Source organism: Talpa occidentalis, unplaced genomic scaffold (genome assembly GCF_014898055.3).
Source record: "Talpa occidentalis isolate TD23 unplaced genomic scaffold, MPIMG_talOcc4v2.1 talOcc4.3, whole genome shotgun sequence".
In the NCBI taxonomy this organism is placed as follows: Eukaryota; Metazoa; Chordata; class Mammalia; order Eulipotyphla; family Talpidae; genus Talpa; species Talpa occidentalis.
In genome coordinates, this window is record NW_023603184.1 from 142,362,912 (window position 1) to 142,379,831 (window position 16,920).

At 47.0% G+C, this 16,920-nt stretch overlaps 1 protein-coding gene across 2 annotated transcripts in view; it reads right to left on the reverse strand.

Moving 5' to 3' along the window:
- Window positions 1-14,562, reverse strand: part of DOCK10 (dedicator of cytokinesis 10) — a 244,890-nt gene extending 230,328 nt beyond the window's left edge. For both annotated transcript variants that reach the window (XM_054700111.1, XM_054700110.1), the window contains exon 1: window positions 14,203-14,562. In XM_054700111.1, the coding sequence (XP_054556086.1) occupies window positions 14,203-14,334 (132 nt within the window). In that variant the 5' untranslated portion in view covers window positions 14,335-14,562. The remainder of the gene's footprint in view (window positions 1-14,202) is intronic.
- Between the last annotated feature and the right edge of the window lie 2,358 nt (window positions 14,563-16,920).

Sequence of the window (16,920 nt, forward strand, 5' to 3'; positions counted from 1 at the left end):
GTTCCCATACTAACGTGACAAGACACCTCATGTGGGTCCACTAAGAAGGGTCTACCTGACCCATCTGGGGGTCGGCATCCATAATTTCCTACATGCCTAACCTGACATCTCCGAGGTGACATCCTTTTTTTTTTTTAAGATTTATTTTTAATTTATATTTGCACACAAGAACTGGGGTATAGGTCAGTGGTGCAGGGGGGTAAGAGGAATCACCAGAGACAGAGTGGGGAGCAGAACAGGTGGATCTACTGAAATACACTGCTGAGGGGAGCAGCGGGAGAGACAGGAGAGGTCTGCTGCACCATGTGGGTCAGTTCCCTGGCCAGGGATCGAACTCGTGCTGCCGTGGCTGTGGATAACTTGATAGCGCTGAGACTTTAACCCCTGTGCCACCAAGGAGGCCCCAAGGTGACATTCTTCCCTACACATAACAAGCATGTGGTAAACAGCTACTCTGTATTGCTGTCCTGAAAATTAGGAAACAGCAGTCAAGGGCCTGGCCCTGCAGGTACCCCCAGGAGGGGATACCTGAGGGCAGAGGCACACCTCACCCTCCTGGGAGGAGAGGCAAGAGATCGATGCCACACCAACTGTGCTTGACCATGCCGGAAGTGAGACCGGAAGTGAATTTAAGTCAGTGGCCACTTGCATATTGAAGGTTGATTTCTAGCTGCGGAATGAAACCTCCTGGACCCTATTAATGGTCAGAGGTGTTCGGAGGGCTGTCCTCTTGCACAGTGACATGGGGCTGAAGGCTCCCCCCACCCCACACACTGTCTTTCCCACACCTCTGAAAGCTCATCAGGGCAGAGATGCACATTATTACTTTTTGCAGGTGTGAGAAGTGAAAGGAGGTGAAAGAGGTAGATAAAAACAATAGAGAAAGAGCTAGAAAAAAGGTCCACTGCTTTTTCCTTGACAGGGAGAAGGAGTGGAGTTTGGGGACAGTTCAAATACTCCCCACTGGCCTAGACTAAGTCCCATGGGTTCTGGGAGGGGCTTGTCCTGGCCCTTTATTCAGCCAGAGGGCTGCGACGTCACAGGATGGCCTGGGAGCCAGAGAGCTCGCACTCCTGAAGCACTTGGGTCTTACTGCTCTCTGCAGGATGAGAAACAGAAAAGGAAATGAGACCACAGGCTTGCCTTGGCGCTCACAGGACACCATAGAGCCTGTCTTGCCCACCTTTGTCTCTCTTGGCTCTCCTGCCAATCCCCAGGCCAGCCTCTGGGTGTGGGTGTGTAAACAGTCATTCCCTTCACTACATCCTCAAATGACTACTTTCCGCTCTCATTTGCATTGCTGAAATACAAACTGCCATAGCTCATTGGACCAATTCTTCCAACTGCTAAAATCAGATCTTTTCATCAGTAATCATGTTATTAAAATAAAAAGGAAATTATTTCAATCTTCTATGAACACCATTTAAAAAGAAGAACTCTTTAGATATTTAGGATTATAGCATCTTTAAAGGTTTTAGTGCCCAAACTTCTTATTTGAAAGACAAGGAAACTGAAACCCAAAGAAACTCAAAGTCTAGGCCAAGGTGAAATAGCCTGGAAACTGCTGCTTCCTAATGACAAAAAACACATTTTTCAAACTGATTGGACAACAGCCACATAATGGCTCTCACTTCACAAAATTGAAGTTAATGAATGAACCTTCCCTGTCAGCACTCATAAAGGTTCTGAAAGACTTTATCTGTGCCTATTGGTATGCCAATAAATTTTATTACTAACAGTTTCACATACAGAGGAAATTTATAGCTATGTATACAAATATGCCTTACAGCAAACTAGAATACTTCTCATTTGAAAATAAAATCCTCTTTTGCATGTCTGCTTTTACATAAATAATATAAAGAAACAAAAAGTAAATGAAGTCAAATATTAGTTTTTCCAATTTGAATTTTCCTTTAAAAAGGTTACCGGAGGCCTCCCTGGTGGCGCCAGGGGTTAAGGTGCAGCACTATGAAGCTATCCGCAACCACCGCAGCACAACTTCGATCCCAGGCCACGGAGGTGACCCACATGGCACAGCAGACCTCTCCTGTCTCACCCGCTGCTCCCCTCAGCAGTGGATTTCAGTCAGTCTGCCTGTTTTGTTCCCCACTCTGTCTCTGGTGAATCCTCTCCCCGACCCCCACCTCTGTACCTCTGGCCTGTACCCCAGTTCTTGTATGCATAAATAAATAAACCTTTTTAAAAAAAAATAAAAGGTTACTGAACTCCAATATCACTTTAAAATTTGTGAAGTTACTTAGCTGCAGTCAATTTCCATTTTCTTCTTCTAGAGAGCTGTGACAGAGACTTTTAAGAGCTAATCAAATCAACAATGGGTGTTCAAAAATTATTTAATTATCATATTCCATTGAAGAGTAAAATTTGTTAGGTTTTTTGTTTGCTTTTTTGCCAAGTCAAATGTTTGAGCCTGCATTCTTTTTATAGTGTGCGGTCTGAAAGGCCCAAAGTCACTGGTCATTTTGACAACCTTAATTAGTCACTTAAATTGGTAATTACTGAAATAATTACATGAAGAAAAGCTCATTGTGATAATCACCAATGGGGTCATCCTTTTAAACAGACCCCCCCTCTCCATCCCTGCAGATCCTATTATTAAACTTCTATTTTGCAGTTTAATTTAAAGAGCTGCCTGACTTCCCACATTCCACATGTCAGGAGGGGAGGTGTGCTGAAATTGAATTAGAAAAATGAACTATTTTCCCACTTAGCAGCACAATTAAAGGAACTTTCGATGATTTGGATCCATTAATTCTCCTAGGCTCAGAGGCAGACATTTCCACTTCAATCTGGCTCCAAAATATTAACATTTTCAAAGGCAAGTATTTTTCTCTATTGCCACTAACTCACGTTCATTACATTTTATTATTTCTCCATCATTTAATGTAGGTCAACATGTTGAGTCCAGCAAATACAAGCATTTCTTTCCAGTCCACTGACACGACAGTGAAAGATAAGAGGCAAGCATATCTCACTTCCGTGGGGAAAAAACAAAAAATAAAACCCTCTCATTTGTAAACATGAACATTAAAAATCAAAACTACAAAAGACAATGAACAGATGCAACGTTGCAACCCAACCACCCCAAGCTTATTATGCCAGAAATGCAATTCAATGGAAGGAGAAGAATCCAATGATGCCCCTTTCAGAGTTGAAGGAGCCTTTGTTTGTCAAACTTAACCCACTGGGTGCCAGTCCCCAGGCTGGGAGAGGACTGAATGCTGACTACAGTCCAGAGTTGGTGGCACGCCCAATGTCCCACGTGGCTGAGATGTCACACATGATAAATTTTTAAGAGGTGCGAAAATAGCACAGCTCTTCTCTTGTTCAGAACCTCTTTTTAAAAATTCTTCCTGTGGCTAGTGCTGCGAGGCTTCTTTTTCTCTCTTGGCTCTCTCCCGGGGATGCTAGCTGCATGGCAATTAGTCCTGCCTGCCCGGTGGGCTGGGGCAGCAGGAGACAGGGTTGTCCTGGACAACACACGCTGCAGTCTGCCCACGGGTCCTGCCTCCACCATTTATTAGTCACTTGATCTGGGACAAGTGGGTGATCTCAGAGCATCCCTTCCATCATCTATAAAATTAGGAATACATACCCTTTGCCATTAGGGTTATCATGAGCATGTTAAAGGTTGTCCAGATAAAGGGCCAGGCACAAAGGACATGTTCAGCATGTTTTGAAATAGTTAATTTCCAACTTTCCAATCTTTACAACCATACCATGAGGAAGACAACTCCAGGAACATCACTAGGATGAAATGCCAGAAATGCAAGAACCCAACACAAATGCAAGAACCCAACAGCCTGGAAAATTTGAAGTCATAACCCCCCTATACTTTCTCCCCAATGGGCACACATTCAACTCTCCTGGGTTCCTTAAGCACCTCATTTGCAGTGTTAGTGGAAACTTCTCCCCCATAATTTCACATAGTAAGGGTAATATAAAAGAAGTGAATAAACAAGTTTCCTTTCAATGGAATTTATATATGAAGGTAGGAAGGAAAGGGAAGAGAAATTAAAAGTAAAAAGTCACCCTAGGTGGTGGTAAAAGCTATAAAGAAATGAAGCTGGGTTGGGGTGGAGAAGGTTGTGGCACAGGGAGGCTGAAATACTTGATCCTGGAGATCCAAGATGATCTCCAAGGAAGAGAACTGAGGGCTGAGGAGGCGATGCCTTGAGGACTCTGGCATAGAGAAATGGCAAATGCAAGAACCCAATCATCTAATCCCCTAATCTCACAGATGAAAAGGGGGCTCCAAAGTGAGAATGACTGAGCAAAGTCACAGAGCCAGGGTTGGAATTCTGGTCTCCAGACGCTGACATTTCCTACACCAATTCCTGTTTACAAAAATCCCCTGTGGCCAATCACCCAGAGTGCATGATGGAACTTCAACTTGGAAGGTCAGAGAATTCCAGTTAGGTGGGAAGGTCAGCTAGCTAAGGGCCATGGACATTAATGCTCAGGGAAAAATTGATATCTTTAACTTCTTAATCTAAAGATTCAGCAGGCATTTAAAAGGCACAGAACATTTGTTTTGGGTCAAATTTGATGTATACAGTTTCAGGTAGAAAACAAAAATATACCCGAAGAGGGGTAAAGTTGGGGGGTTTGTGGGAGAAAAAGAGGAAGATGAAGTAAGTGGTTAAAGAGGAGATTTGATTCTTAAGAAGCTTAAATTATTGTTGGCTATATATATATATGGTTACTGATTCTCTAGAAAGGGTAAAAAAGGAACTGAATGTTTCTTTCCTCCGGCAAAAGTCAGTGATCAGAAGTTCGCCCGCTCCGGATGACTTCTCAAACAATGGCTGCTTGAGGTTTTCTTAAAACAATTCCTTTGGGCCAGTCAAAAGGTCTCAGACCCGGTTCAAAGGTCTCTGACCTAGTTCAAAGAAGACAGGTAATGTAAATTTCCTGTAATGACTCCCCTGACTCATTTAAAAAATGGCTTTAAAGATGCCAATTTTCCCAAACTCCAAGGAATCCCATCCAAGGGCACTCAAATGCAATCAAGAAAAATTGTTTTATTTCCCTACCCCTAACCTCCCACCCCTAGAATCAATGATTATGAAAGAAAAAAGCATTTTCATAATTTTCTAATTCTAGCAGTCAAATTTTCTAACATAACTAATTATTTTCAAATCCACAAAGGTTTCAAATGAGAACAATATAAATCTTAGAAAGCAACTAGGAATTATGGTGCCTGCATGTCCCTGGAGTGGTCTATTTTAAAATTCTCCACTAAATCGAATAAGCCTGGCCTCACCCCAAAATACCGACTTAGGCCTAGGACCAGGGCAAGAATTTTTTGCCTGTTTAGATCACAACTATGTCATGTATACTATGAAAATTTTCTCTTTAACCTAGAAGCTTAAGTTCACATGACAATTAAGCTGTTGGGAGGAAAATTTCAAACAAACTGTCCTAAAGTTGCTGAGGAATCAACCCATCCCATTGTCATTCTTTGGTGATATAAACTCTCTTTGCCTCAAGATGTAACAGGGTGGTCCCCAGGAAAGGGGGAGGTTCCAGATCCCCTGCCCCACCCAAAGGAGGGTGGAGCTGAGTAGAGAGAACAGGAAGCTGCAGAGGAGACTGAGGGAAGCAGGATGGAGCCAGAGGGAGACCTGGAAGAGGCACATGGAGAAGAGAGACACGTGAAGAAACTGCGCTTGCCTTTCGGTTGTGGACTTGGTGACACAGATGTAGGTGAGACCCGTCCAGAGGTGACAATGGCAGTTTTTGTCTTGATTTTGATTTTGCTCTTTTCCCTCCAGACTTGTCGGGTTGTTTCTGATCCTTTTCTGAGGGTCCCCACTGGAAGGTGCTCTAGACTTATGACAGGCTTTGGGGCCTTGCTCTGGGACAATCATGTTTAGATGGACTTTTACCCAGGAGGGACGGGTAACTTTGGGTGCTTGATTTAGAAACAATGTTCTTTGTCTTTCCTGTATTGTTTCCTAATTGTATTAAAGTTCCTTCCCATTAAAGTCTCATATGTTTTGTGTTGATGCGATGGATGGCAGAACCTATTTAATGCAGGCAGATTTGCAAGCTCTGGGGTGCCCCTCTCCCTGCCCTGTAACAAAGAAACTTTTCACAGGGCTCGGGGTAATCACAGGTGCAGCACTCTCCTGCCTTTACCTGACACATACTGCAAAAACATGGCTAAAGTTGTAGCTTTTCATGTGTTACTCAAATTTTAAAGTCCTGTTGAAACACTGGAGGATCTCATTACAATGTCATTCTGGGGGCCTCTCTGGTGGCCTGGGGTTAAATCTCAGAGCTATCAATGCTATGGCCTGAGTTTGATCCCCAGGCAGGGAGCTGACCCACAGGGCAAAACAGACCTCTCCTGACTCATCTGCTGCTCTGCTCATCAGTGTATTTCAGTGCATCCACCTGTTCTGCTCCCCACTCTGTTTCTGGTGAATCCTCTCACCCCCCACATCTCTGGCCTGCACCCCAGTTCTTCTATACACACACACAAAGAAAAACAAAAACAAAAGCAATACCATTTCTGACCAGAAGGTCTAGCACACCTGGAACTTGGGGTCACTTGCATCTCACAGAGCCCACATGATGCCAACACTCAACTCTGAGTGGGTGGAGGGAGGGTCTGCCAGGAAATCGCTGCCCTTTATGGAAAATCACAGAAGAAAACATCTTCCTCCTGAGTCGCAATACAAGTTAAAACATGTCCACAGCAAATTATTTTATTTTAATCCCATAGCTGCTCATTGGGTCCAAGAGGTCCTGTGTTCAAATCCCAGATGAGCCCTGGCTTTGCCTCATGTCTGGTCATGCTTCTCTTCGACTTGGACATGTGAAAGGACCTTTAGTAAAACTATATAGAACCTGATCATCTTTTCTTTACTGATCCTACTCCCGACTACATCTGACATTCCAAATACTGCTTGTTTGCTAAGGTTCTATCACTCTTTTACCCTCTCATTTATGACATTTTGTTATGTTGCCTTACGTGCATCTTTGTATGTGCTTAGACTCACTCCTTCAAGTGAGAAAGCATGAGAAGAACGAATCCTAACACCTCCTAGATAAGTGAAAAAGTGTTCAAGGGCACACGATGCACTGGAGGATTTCAGAAGCTGCTGGAGCAGGATAAAGTGACTGAGGCAAGTGGACTCAGGAAGAATCGAGGTCACCCCCTTTCACCTATGCTCATGGCAGGTGGATGGCTGAACAAGTCACCTCAGGAGGATCTAGTATTATTCCATTACCTGGAACAGCCTCTGCTGTGTCTACTAAGCTCAGATGACACGGACACCAGGGCTAATAAGTACTCCAAGTACCAGCATGGAAGACAGTTTCCAATTTAGAGAAGACTAGGGGCAGCTACAACACTGGAAGGTGTTGCACTGATGATTATACTGATAATTTCAGGATGCAAAAGAGGTTCCCTCTAAGTTACTTTAATTTAGAGGGAAATATTTAATCCTTTGAGTCTCCATGGTCTCCTCTGAAATTTGCAACAACAATAACTTCTTCCTAGGATGACCTGAGAATGAAAGAAAACATTTAACACTGTGTCTGGCATTTTGTAGATTCTGAACATTTTTATACTTGCTTTTTATTATTGTAAGAGGGTGGACCCCAGGAAAAGGGGAGGGTCCAGGGTCCCTGCCCCACCCAAGGAAGGGTGGACTGAGGAGGGAGCAGAAGAAGCTGGAGAGGAGACTGACTGTGGAGGAAGGAAACAGGATGGAGAGCAAGAAGGAGGCCCGGAGGAGGCACATGTGAAGAAGCTGCACTTCCTTCTTGGTCCTGAACTGGTTGAAACAGACGTGGGTGAGAGACCCGTGAGGAGGTTAACAACGGCAGCTTTTATCTTGATTTTGCTCTTTTCCTCCCAGACTTGTCTGATTATTTCTGACCCTTTTCTCTGGGTCCCTGCTGGAAGGTGCTTTAAACTTGTGGCAGGTTTTTGGGCCGGCCTTGCTACGGGCCAATCCCGCTTGGGTGGACTTTTACCCACGAGGGGATGGGTAACTTTGGGTGCTTAATTTGGAAAGTATATTCTTTCTCTTTCTTTGCTACATACTGATTATATTAAAGTTCCTTTCCATTAAAGGCCTATATATATATATATATATTTTGTCTTGATGCGGCGTGTGGCAGGACCTATTCAGAGCAGGCAGGTTTGGGGGTTCTGGGGTGCCCTTCTCCCTGCCCTGTAACATTACCGCTTCTTTTCTAGGTCCAGCCTTCTAGAAAATGGGCATGAAGAAATTGCCACTAACCCCACATGTTTACTCATTCTTTCATTTTCTGACCTGTATATAAGTTTTGTAGATCCCACTGTTTTTAATCATTTCTATTCAAAGCTACTTGACAAGTGAAAGATGTTAGTTGATACAATCGATAGTACTGAAATTTGACCTTGTAAACTACTTCTTGACCTTGTAAACTGGTGTTGACTTCTTCACCAGGGACTTTCCTCATATGAAAACATAAATATGTAATTTTTGCTAAAGCGTAAACACTCTAGTTATGAAAAGCCTGTCAAAATGACAACAAAGACTGTGCTGCGAATACCAAACAGAGGCAGGTTTTAGGGATGAGCTAGTACCCCCCACTCAATTTTAAAAAGCCTTTCCTACTCTCAACTATTTAAATATCACCAAGTTCAGAGGGGAGGAAATTCCTTCTAGGAATTCCTTCTGCTCCTGGAAAACCTGCTGACAAACTCATTGCTGCTCAAAGGCCTTCGGTTTGTCATCGTGCTGCTTTTTATTCAGAACTCCCCCAAAATATCAAAAGTTGTGTCATCGGGGAACAGAGGAAGTCAGAAAAGATCAAAGGGAGTGTTGGGGGGAGAGGATGTTTTGAATGAACTCCACAAACACAGGTTTTATGGACCCCACCCCCACCCCAGACCCAAGAGAGCCAAGACGCCAAGGACCACAAATCCCATAATGTCATCACCACAGAAGGGAGGCTGCTGGGAGCTGAGGGTGGAGTCAAGCAGCCAGGCATGGTGTAACTAGACAGGTGGGCCTTGAGGGTCTCCTGGTTTTTTGCCAGCTTCCAGTGTGCTATTGGGGTTCCAGCTCAGTGGAACTGGTAGGACACATTGACCAATTTCTCTCTTTCTCTGTGAGTTATTAATTTCTTCCTTTCCCCTTTTTGCAAACCCTTTATTACCTTTCTGTGTGTGCCTGGAGTTGAGTCTCATTTTAAGTCCCTTTTAAGCGCACGGGTGAGGACCCATAGTCAGGCCACCCCATTTCACATCGGGGTTGCCCTGTAATAAGAGGACATGGGACTTTGGTGATTATTGAAGTAAACACTCTACCCGCCTCACCACAGGCTGAGTGGGAGGCAGAGAGGCCACTGGTTAAGTGCAATCATTTCTCACAGGAAGTTTCCTCTTTAAAACTAGTCAACAACTTTGTGTAAAATTCAAAAATGACTTGTAGAGAAGATTTGTGTAACAATCAAGTAATAGTTATAAAGGTGTTAAAGACTGCATGGAAATAAAGTGTTAGTTTTTTTAACAGCATGGCGGCCATAGAAAGGGGGGGTTCCAGTCCGCTGTCCCAACCAAGGAAGGGGGAGCTGAGTAGTGACAAAGAGCCTGGGAAAAGGACTTGGGAAAGAAGATTGAAAGGAAAGAGAGGATTTGGAGGAGGCAGGTGGAGGCAGGTGGAGCTGAGAGACATGTGAAGAAGTTGCTCTTGCTTTTCTGGCCTTGGGTCTTGTACCAGGGATTTGGGGGACATGGAAAGAGACACTTGAAAGAGAGAGAAATGGGTGCGAGACCCGCGGGGAGGCTGACAATGGCAGCCTTTCTCTTTACTTGCATTTTAATTTTGCTCCTTTCCTTCCAGACTCGCCAGGCCCCTTCTGCCTCTTTCCTATGGGTCCCCACCAGAAGGTTCCTTAGACTTGTGTTAAGCTTTTGAGCCTCACTGGCCCTGCTTTGAACCAACCCTTTGGTCCAAATGCTGAGCATGTACCCAAGAGGGGATGGGTAACTTCGGGTGTTTAATTGGAAACTATTATAACTATATTCTTTTTCTTCTCTCTTTTGCACATGCATTGTATTAAAGTTCTTTTCTATTGAAGGTCTACAGTATGTTTATATTTATGTGGTGAATGGCCGAACCCATTTAGAGCAGGCAGGTCTGAGGGTTCTGGGGTGCCCCTTATTCTACCCTGTAACAGTTTGAATCAAGGAAAGACTCAAAAGGCTTTGGGCAGAAACTGACCAAAGGATTATTTGGTGTTTGGTAAACCTTGACTCACCTTCGTGCTTCCTTCTTATTATTTGGCCCCAGTTAGTTCTCCCCTGGCTTGGTACCCAAGATCTCCCATTACTTTGACCTGCTCACCACATTTCATAAATAAAACTCTGTTTTTCTCAAGGTGCCAGATCTGACGTAGGATTAGCAGAAGAGCAAGCTATACATATTTTTTTTTTGCAGGATTTTCTTTTTTTGAAATGCTACTGAATATAGTGCACATGCAGAAAAGCATACAATCCTCGGTTTATAGCTTAATGAATTATAGAAGTGATCCAAAAGAACGAGTTCATGCAAAGGTACAAATACTCTTCACACAGAGGGATTTGTATAGAAACTCTAATTGGTGGCATTATAATTAGCCAGCAAGGTATGTATATTCAACCAAAGTAGTAAAAGACTCTAGTGCTGACATGGAAGAAATGTTTTTAGCCATTTTAGAGCAGACTTTCTGCCCTGGAGAAGCTTGCTTTTAATAATACCAAGAAGTGGGTGTTACTTAAACGTCACTTGATTTACCACTGGCCTTTTCATGAGTTCTGAAGCATTTAGAAAAACATTTAGGGTAACCAAGGAGCCAATAATTCCCTTTTCCAAACATATGCCTTTGGTTCATAATTGTTCTGTATGATTGATACCATGTGTTTTTTCTTTTTAACAACTTTTGGGGTATCTGACATAACAAAAGTATTGCATCATTGCATAATTATATTGATGCTTTGATATTGTGAAACCATCACAGTCAAGCGAAATAATTATACATCATCTATGCATAGTTATCATTTTGTGTGAGGTTTCATTTAAAATCTACCCTCTTAATAAATTTCAAGTATGCAAAACAGCTAGCAGAGTTAGCAAAAATGCTAGCATAGTTAGTTTTTTGCCAACTATCTTCACCATGCTGGGCACTGGAGCTTCAAAGCTCATTTACATTTCATTACTGAAACCCTCTACCCTTTGATCAAAATCTTACTTTCCCCTCACCTATCCACTCTCCATTCCCCTCTCCCCAAATCTGCCTCAGCAATCCCCATTCTTTTACCACTTCTGTGGTATATGTTGCATGTATAAACAAGTGAGCTCACACAGGTTTTATGTCTGTCTGGCTTATTTCATTCAGCATAATATTCTACAGGACCATCCTTGTAGCAAATTTTTTTCTTTTTTAAGATCAGACAATATTCCACTGACATATTGATTTATTGATTGATCATAGGTATAAATCCCAGTCTCAAAATCCCAAACTACCTCATTAATCTGACAATCCCACCTATCTCATCTATTTTTTTTTTTTTTTAGATTTATTTTTATTTATTTATACAAGCACTGGGTACAGTCAGAAGCACGGGAGGGTGAGAGAATTCACCAGAGCCAGAGCAGGGAGCAGAACAGGCAGAGGGACCGAGGTACACTGCTCAGGGGAGCAGCGGGCGGCAGGAGAGGTCTGTGTGCCATGTGCGACCCTCACCGGTGGCCAGATATCGAACTGGTGCTGCAGAGGCTGCGGACAGCTTCGCAAGCCAACGCTAAACCGCTACGCCACCGGGGAGGCCCTACCTCATCGATTCTTATTGGATAGAACAGAATTCAACAAACTCTGTCTAACATGCTGGAGGATTTGGGTCCCCCAAACAGGGATTTCAGAAAGGGGACTGTATGAATTCAGCAGTGAGACAGCTTTTCTCAGAAGCACTTGCTAGGCTCTCAAATATTTTCTAATAGATGACAGCTTGCTCCAATACATACTGTTCTATCTGCCTATATTGAGTTATTGAGTGGGCTACACATAATCTTTCCCCATCCTATTCCATTTCTGCCCTGACAACCAGGATTTGAGAGTCTTAAGGGATCAGATCATTGTAAGCTAGGATGAGTCTCCACCACACAGTCCAATTACAAGATTCCAGGTTCAAAAAGGACCCTCAGCACTCCTCCGAGTTTGGATGCCAACTGAGAAAACTCATCCTTTTATGTTTCCGTTCGAGAGTAAACTAACAGGATGGGATGTAAAGCTCGTGTCTTCTTGCTGCCAAAATCACTGCCAAAACTGCCTCACTAGATATATAAGACCCCATGAAATGCCTTGGCAAGACAGGTTCAGGAGTGTTGGCCAAGGTGCTGAAGTGAGGGGCGGGAGACTGGACCACCTTTGCCAGGGAGCTCCTCCTCCTACTCTTTTTAAGACCGTGAGTTCACTTTAACAGGATAACCTAGCATTTCAAATCTGACAGAGATCTGGAGAAAGTAATGCATGCGTAGAAAGGTATCTAGGATACATATTCTTTATTAAAAAAAAACCCAGCGACGAAACCTCAAGAACCCACTTAAAAGCCAAAAAATCAAACATTAAAAGCAGTTGATTCCAATTGAATGCTACTTATTTCTGCCACACTTCTCTAGATTTCTAAGATTCAGTAAAATGATTCAGATGGAAAATAAAATTGCTGTACACAAATGGCAGAGAATGAAAAAGCTGTAATTCCAGATGAGTCTTCAAATGCAAAACTTATTTTCTATGTATGCCTGGGGATTTTTTTTTTTCAAACTACCTCTACTTTTACTCAAATGGAACTTATGTTTTCAAATGTTTCTTTTCAAATGTTTCCTTTGACAGGGTACCCTTCCTGTCCTGACAATGTGCATGCTGATAGAGCACCACGGGAAGCGTCTGGCACAGAGCGAATTATTGGAACCACCTTTGGACAACTGCAGCCCGTGAGTGGTTAGTGAAAGGGAAGGCAGCTGGCCACCAACGCTTTCACACCCCAATTCCCCCACTCTCCTGGGCATCTGATGCCTCTTCCTTCTGCCAGGCAATTTGCTTCCGTTCTGTTCAACTTTCTGACCTCTGGCTTGAGAGAAAAGTCCTGGCTGTGGGAACTGGCTTTGGGTAAGTCTTGGCTCCCTCCTCATGGGTGACTGGCAAGAGTAACACTTTCTTTGACACTTTTACAAGAACCCATTTAATTCCTAATGATATTTCCTGGCAATAAGGAGAATGAAACACACACAAGGTGGGATTCCAGCCCAGCAGAGGCCAGCCAAGAGTGAGCCTGGGGAGCCGGGGCCGGCCCCAGGCGCTGGCAGAGCGCGTCTCTTTTCCCACCTGAGCTGAGTTTTGCTCCTGACACTTCCTCCCCCGAGCGTGACACCTACTGGAATGTGTGAGCATCTCGACAGGCATGGATATGATTTGGGCATCAGATGAGACCCACCGGCTGCTGCCCCAGGGACTTCCCGGGGAAATCCCCAGCACTTAGAAAGCATTTCAATAAGGAAGTCACCAGGAGCGCGATCTGGGCGGGAGACCCCCGCAACACAGCTTAGAAAAATACCAGAAACCCCAGCACGCGTCACGACCACGTCTCCTCCAGCCCCTCTGCAGCCGTGTGAAGTGGCTCCTGAGTTTTCACCTGGCGGAGGGGGGTGACACAAGTCCACTTCTACCTGCGAGAGCGCCGGCTCGGGAGGGGCCCTCGGCTCACACCGCGTGCTCCCAGCGCACCAGTCCCTCGGGCTGAGGGGGACGCGCAGGCCCGTGGACCCAGGGGTTCTGTTCTATGTGTTCCCCAAACCGTCGGGTCCATGCACCCCAGTACCTAGCGCCACAGCGGCTCGAGCCGCCTTCCCGCCAGCTCCCCGCGCCCCCGCCCAGCAGCGCCGGCACATCCTCTCCCACGAGGGGCTTCCGCTGCCCGCGCAGCTGGTCCTCGGGCGTCGGGGGTCCCCAAACGCGCCCCGGGCTCTGAGCGCGTCGGCGGCGCTGCCTGGCAGAGGTGGCGCCGGGGCGCCCGCAGAGGCGGCGGGGAGAGAGTGCCGGGGAGGGGCGCGCGGGGCTGGGGCGCGCCGGGCGCTGCAGGGGCTGGGCTGGGGCCCGGGCGGCCCGGGCGCGCGGAGGCGCGGAGGACGCGGCACTCACCCGCTGCTGCTGCTGCTGCTGCCGGCTGCTGGCGGCCACCGCGGCGGCGGACGCGGCGCTGTGCCGGAGCTCGGCCGCCTGCCCGGGGCGCAGCAGGCTCCGGGTGAACCTGCGGGTCCGCTCGCCGGCCATCGCCCGCCGCGCCGATCGCGCCGCGGGTCCCGCCGGAGCGCGCGTCCCGCCGGCCTCGCCCGCGCCAACCTTCTCGACCCACCCGCGCTCAGGAAGCGGAACTAGGCGCCTTCCCCACCCCCCCTCGTCTACTCGCTGGAGGCGGGTTTTTCTCTCTGGCCCCCCACCCCCACCCCCCTCTCTCTGCGGAGGCTCCGCGTCCACTTTCCAAACTCTGCGCTCCCCGGGCACGCGCCGCCGGCACGCCCGGCGCCCAGGCAGCGGGGGCGGGGGGCGCGGGGCGCGCGGGGGGCGGCCCAGCCCGCGCCGCCCCGGGCTCCGCCGTCTGGCCGGGGCTGTCCCGGCGCCCCGGGGAGCGGCGGCCCGCGGGGAGGGCGCGCGGGGTGGCGGCCGCCCTGGGGCTCCGGGCGGGGCCTGCCAGGCGCCCTCATCCCTGTAGCCCGCTGGAGCTCCGGGGGTTTTGCGGATTTAGACCCTGCTCCCCGGCCTGGCGAGTGGGCACCGGCTCTACCTAGCTTGCCCTTCCACCCTGGAAAGGAACCACAGGCTCCGGGTGGGAAGGTCTAGGGGCTGGGGTCCCCAAAGCATTGCCCAGGTCAGCTTTTGGAAGTCTCCTCTGCTCTAAATCCTCACCCAGCTCCTTGGAATGAGCTTCCAGATTCATAGGCGCCATCAACTAGTATCCACGAAGCTGCTGCTACTATGAACCCGCAGTTCTGAAAACTGGGCGCAAGAGGGGAATTTACCGGCCCACCCTAAAACTGTGGGGGCTGATAAGATTTTGGCGTGGGGAGTAGGAGGCAGCGATACCCGGGTTATCAAAGAAATGCAAGTAAGTGAACAGGAATTTCAGAGCACAGGGGCTGGAAGCCAAGAAGTCAGGGTAGTGTGCTGTGAGAGGCTTGGGGATGGGGGTAGGCTGGGTGCGGAGGCTTGACCTCGGAGGAAGTTACAAGTGAGTGTGGGTCAGCTATGGGGTGGACTTCTATTTGTCTTGTTTTTCTGCTCCCACTCTTGCCAAACATCCATTTGCCCCGGGGCATTGCCTCTGGCTATGTTATTAAAGACTTCTAAGAATTCTCACCTTGAGTCCCGCCCAGGGAGGTTGACCAGCTCCAGGGCTGCATGTGAGCGGCCCTGGTCCCCAGGACACCAGCCTGGGGAGATCTGGAAGAGCCACTCCAAGTAATCTAGGTTTTTCTTAGTAACTTTTTATAGATCCTGACGTTTTCCCAAAGCCAGTATATATACCTAGCTTTAACACAAGATTGCATTGGGTGTACCACCTTTTTAAGTGGCTGACGAATGCACTGCCTCCCTTCTCTGTTATCTGGGATTCAGTTAGCTAGAAAGAGCCATTGGGCATCAGCTCAGCACCATGCAGATAGTGATGGGCAGAGGATCTAGAGTGTTTGGCTCTAAAACATCAGCCTGTGCTATGGTACCCTTCATATCAAAGGTTCATCTCTTACATTTTATGATTTTACCAGCCCATGTTGGTGCCTTTAAGGATGTACAGTGTAGCCATTTGCCTCTCTGCCACTCTGTAGGAACAGCTCCCTCCAACCACACCCTCCTTTAACAGACACACTTTGTGGATCTCTCAATGCACATTTTATGGAGAAAGATAGTATGTTAAGCACATTGGAATTAACTTGAGCGTCCAGTCCCAACAATGTAACCAGGGCTGAAGCCAAAGACTGTTACAAGTGGCATCCCCTGGAGAGGGTTTCTGGCAGAATGGAGAGCCCCAGTTGAAATATGAACAATGTACCAGTGGGGGTGGAGACTCTGATAAGAAATATAAGGGACTGGAATGCAGAAGCAACCCCCAGAATTCAGTGTTCAGAGTTGAGTGTTAGGGATTTCAGTGTTTTTGGATCTTCAGCAATTCCGGGGTTAGGCATTTCTACCCCAACCATGCCGATCTTCCAGAAGGCTGTTGAGCCCCTGAAGGATGTGGAGAGGCTTCCAGGAGCCCACTTCAGAGAAGAAAAGTTTAGAGGCTTTGCAGGTAGTCGAGCAACTGAAACTGTTTCCAGCTTTACAACTGTTATAGCCTAAAAGGGAAGGTGAAGACCTGGAGCTGGGCACCTCACTGAGCTGTATGAGTGTGGCCATTTGTAGGGTTGTTTGGCTGCTGCAGCTGCTGTTTTGAGTGTTGATTATCTGATGGTGTGCTGGCTCACCTTGGCAGCTCTGTGAGCATCTCCTGTTGTGTCTTCTGCTGTCTCCGTGAGTTGGATCCTGGCTTGTAGTCTGTGCTGCAGGTCCACAGTGGTGGGAAGACGCCATCTTGGGAGTGTTTATGTTTAGGACTTTAAAACACTGGACAGGGCCTCCCCAGTGGTGCAACAGGTTGAGCGCAGTTGTGAAGCTGTCTGCAGCCTCTGCAGCACGGGTGCGATTCCTGGCCTGCCAGAGGGAGTCCCACATGGTGTGGCAGACCTCTCCTGTCGTGCCCGCTGCTCCCCTCAGCAGTGTATTTCAGTCCTTCTGCCTGTTCTGTTCCCCACTCTGTCTCTGGTGAATCCTCTCACCCTCCCATGCCTCTGACCTGTACCCCAGCTCTTGTATAAAAATAAA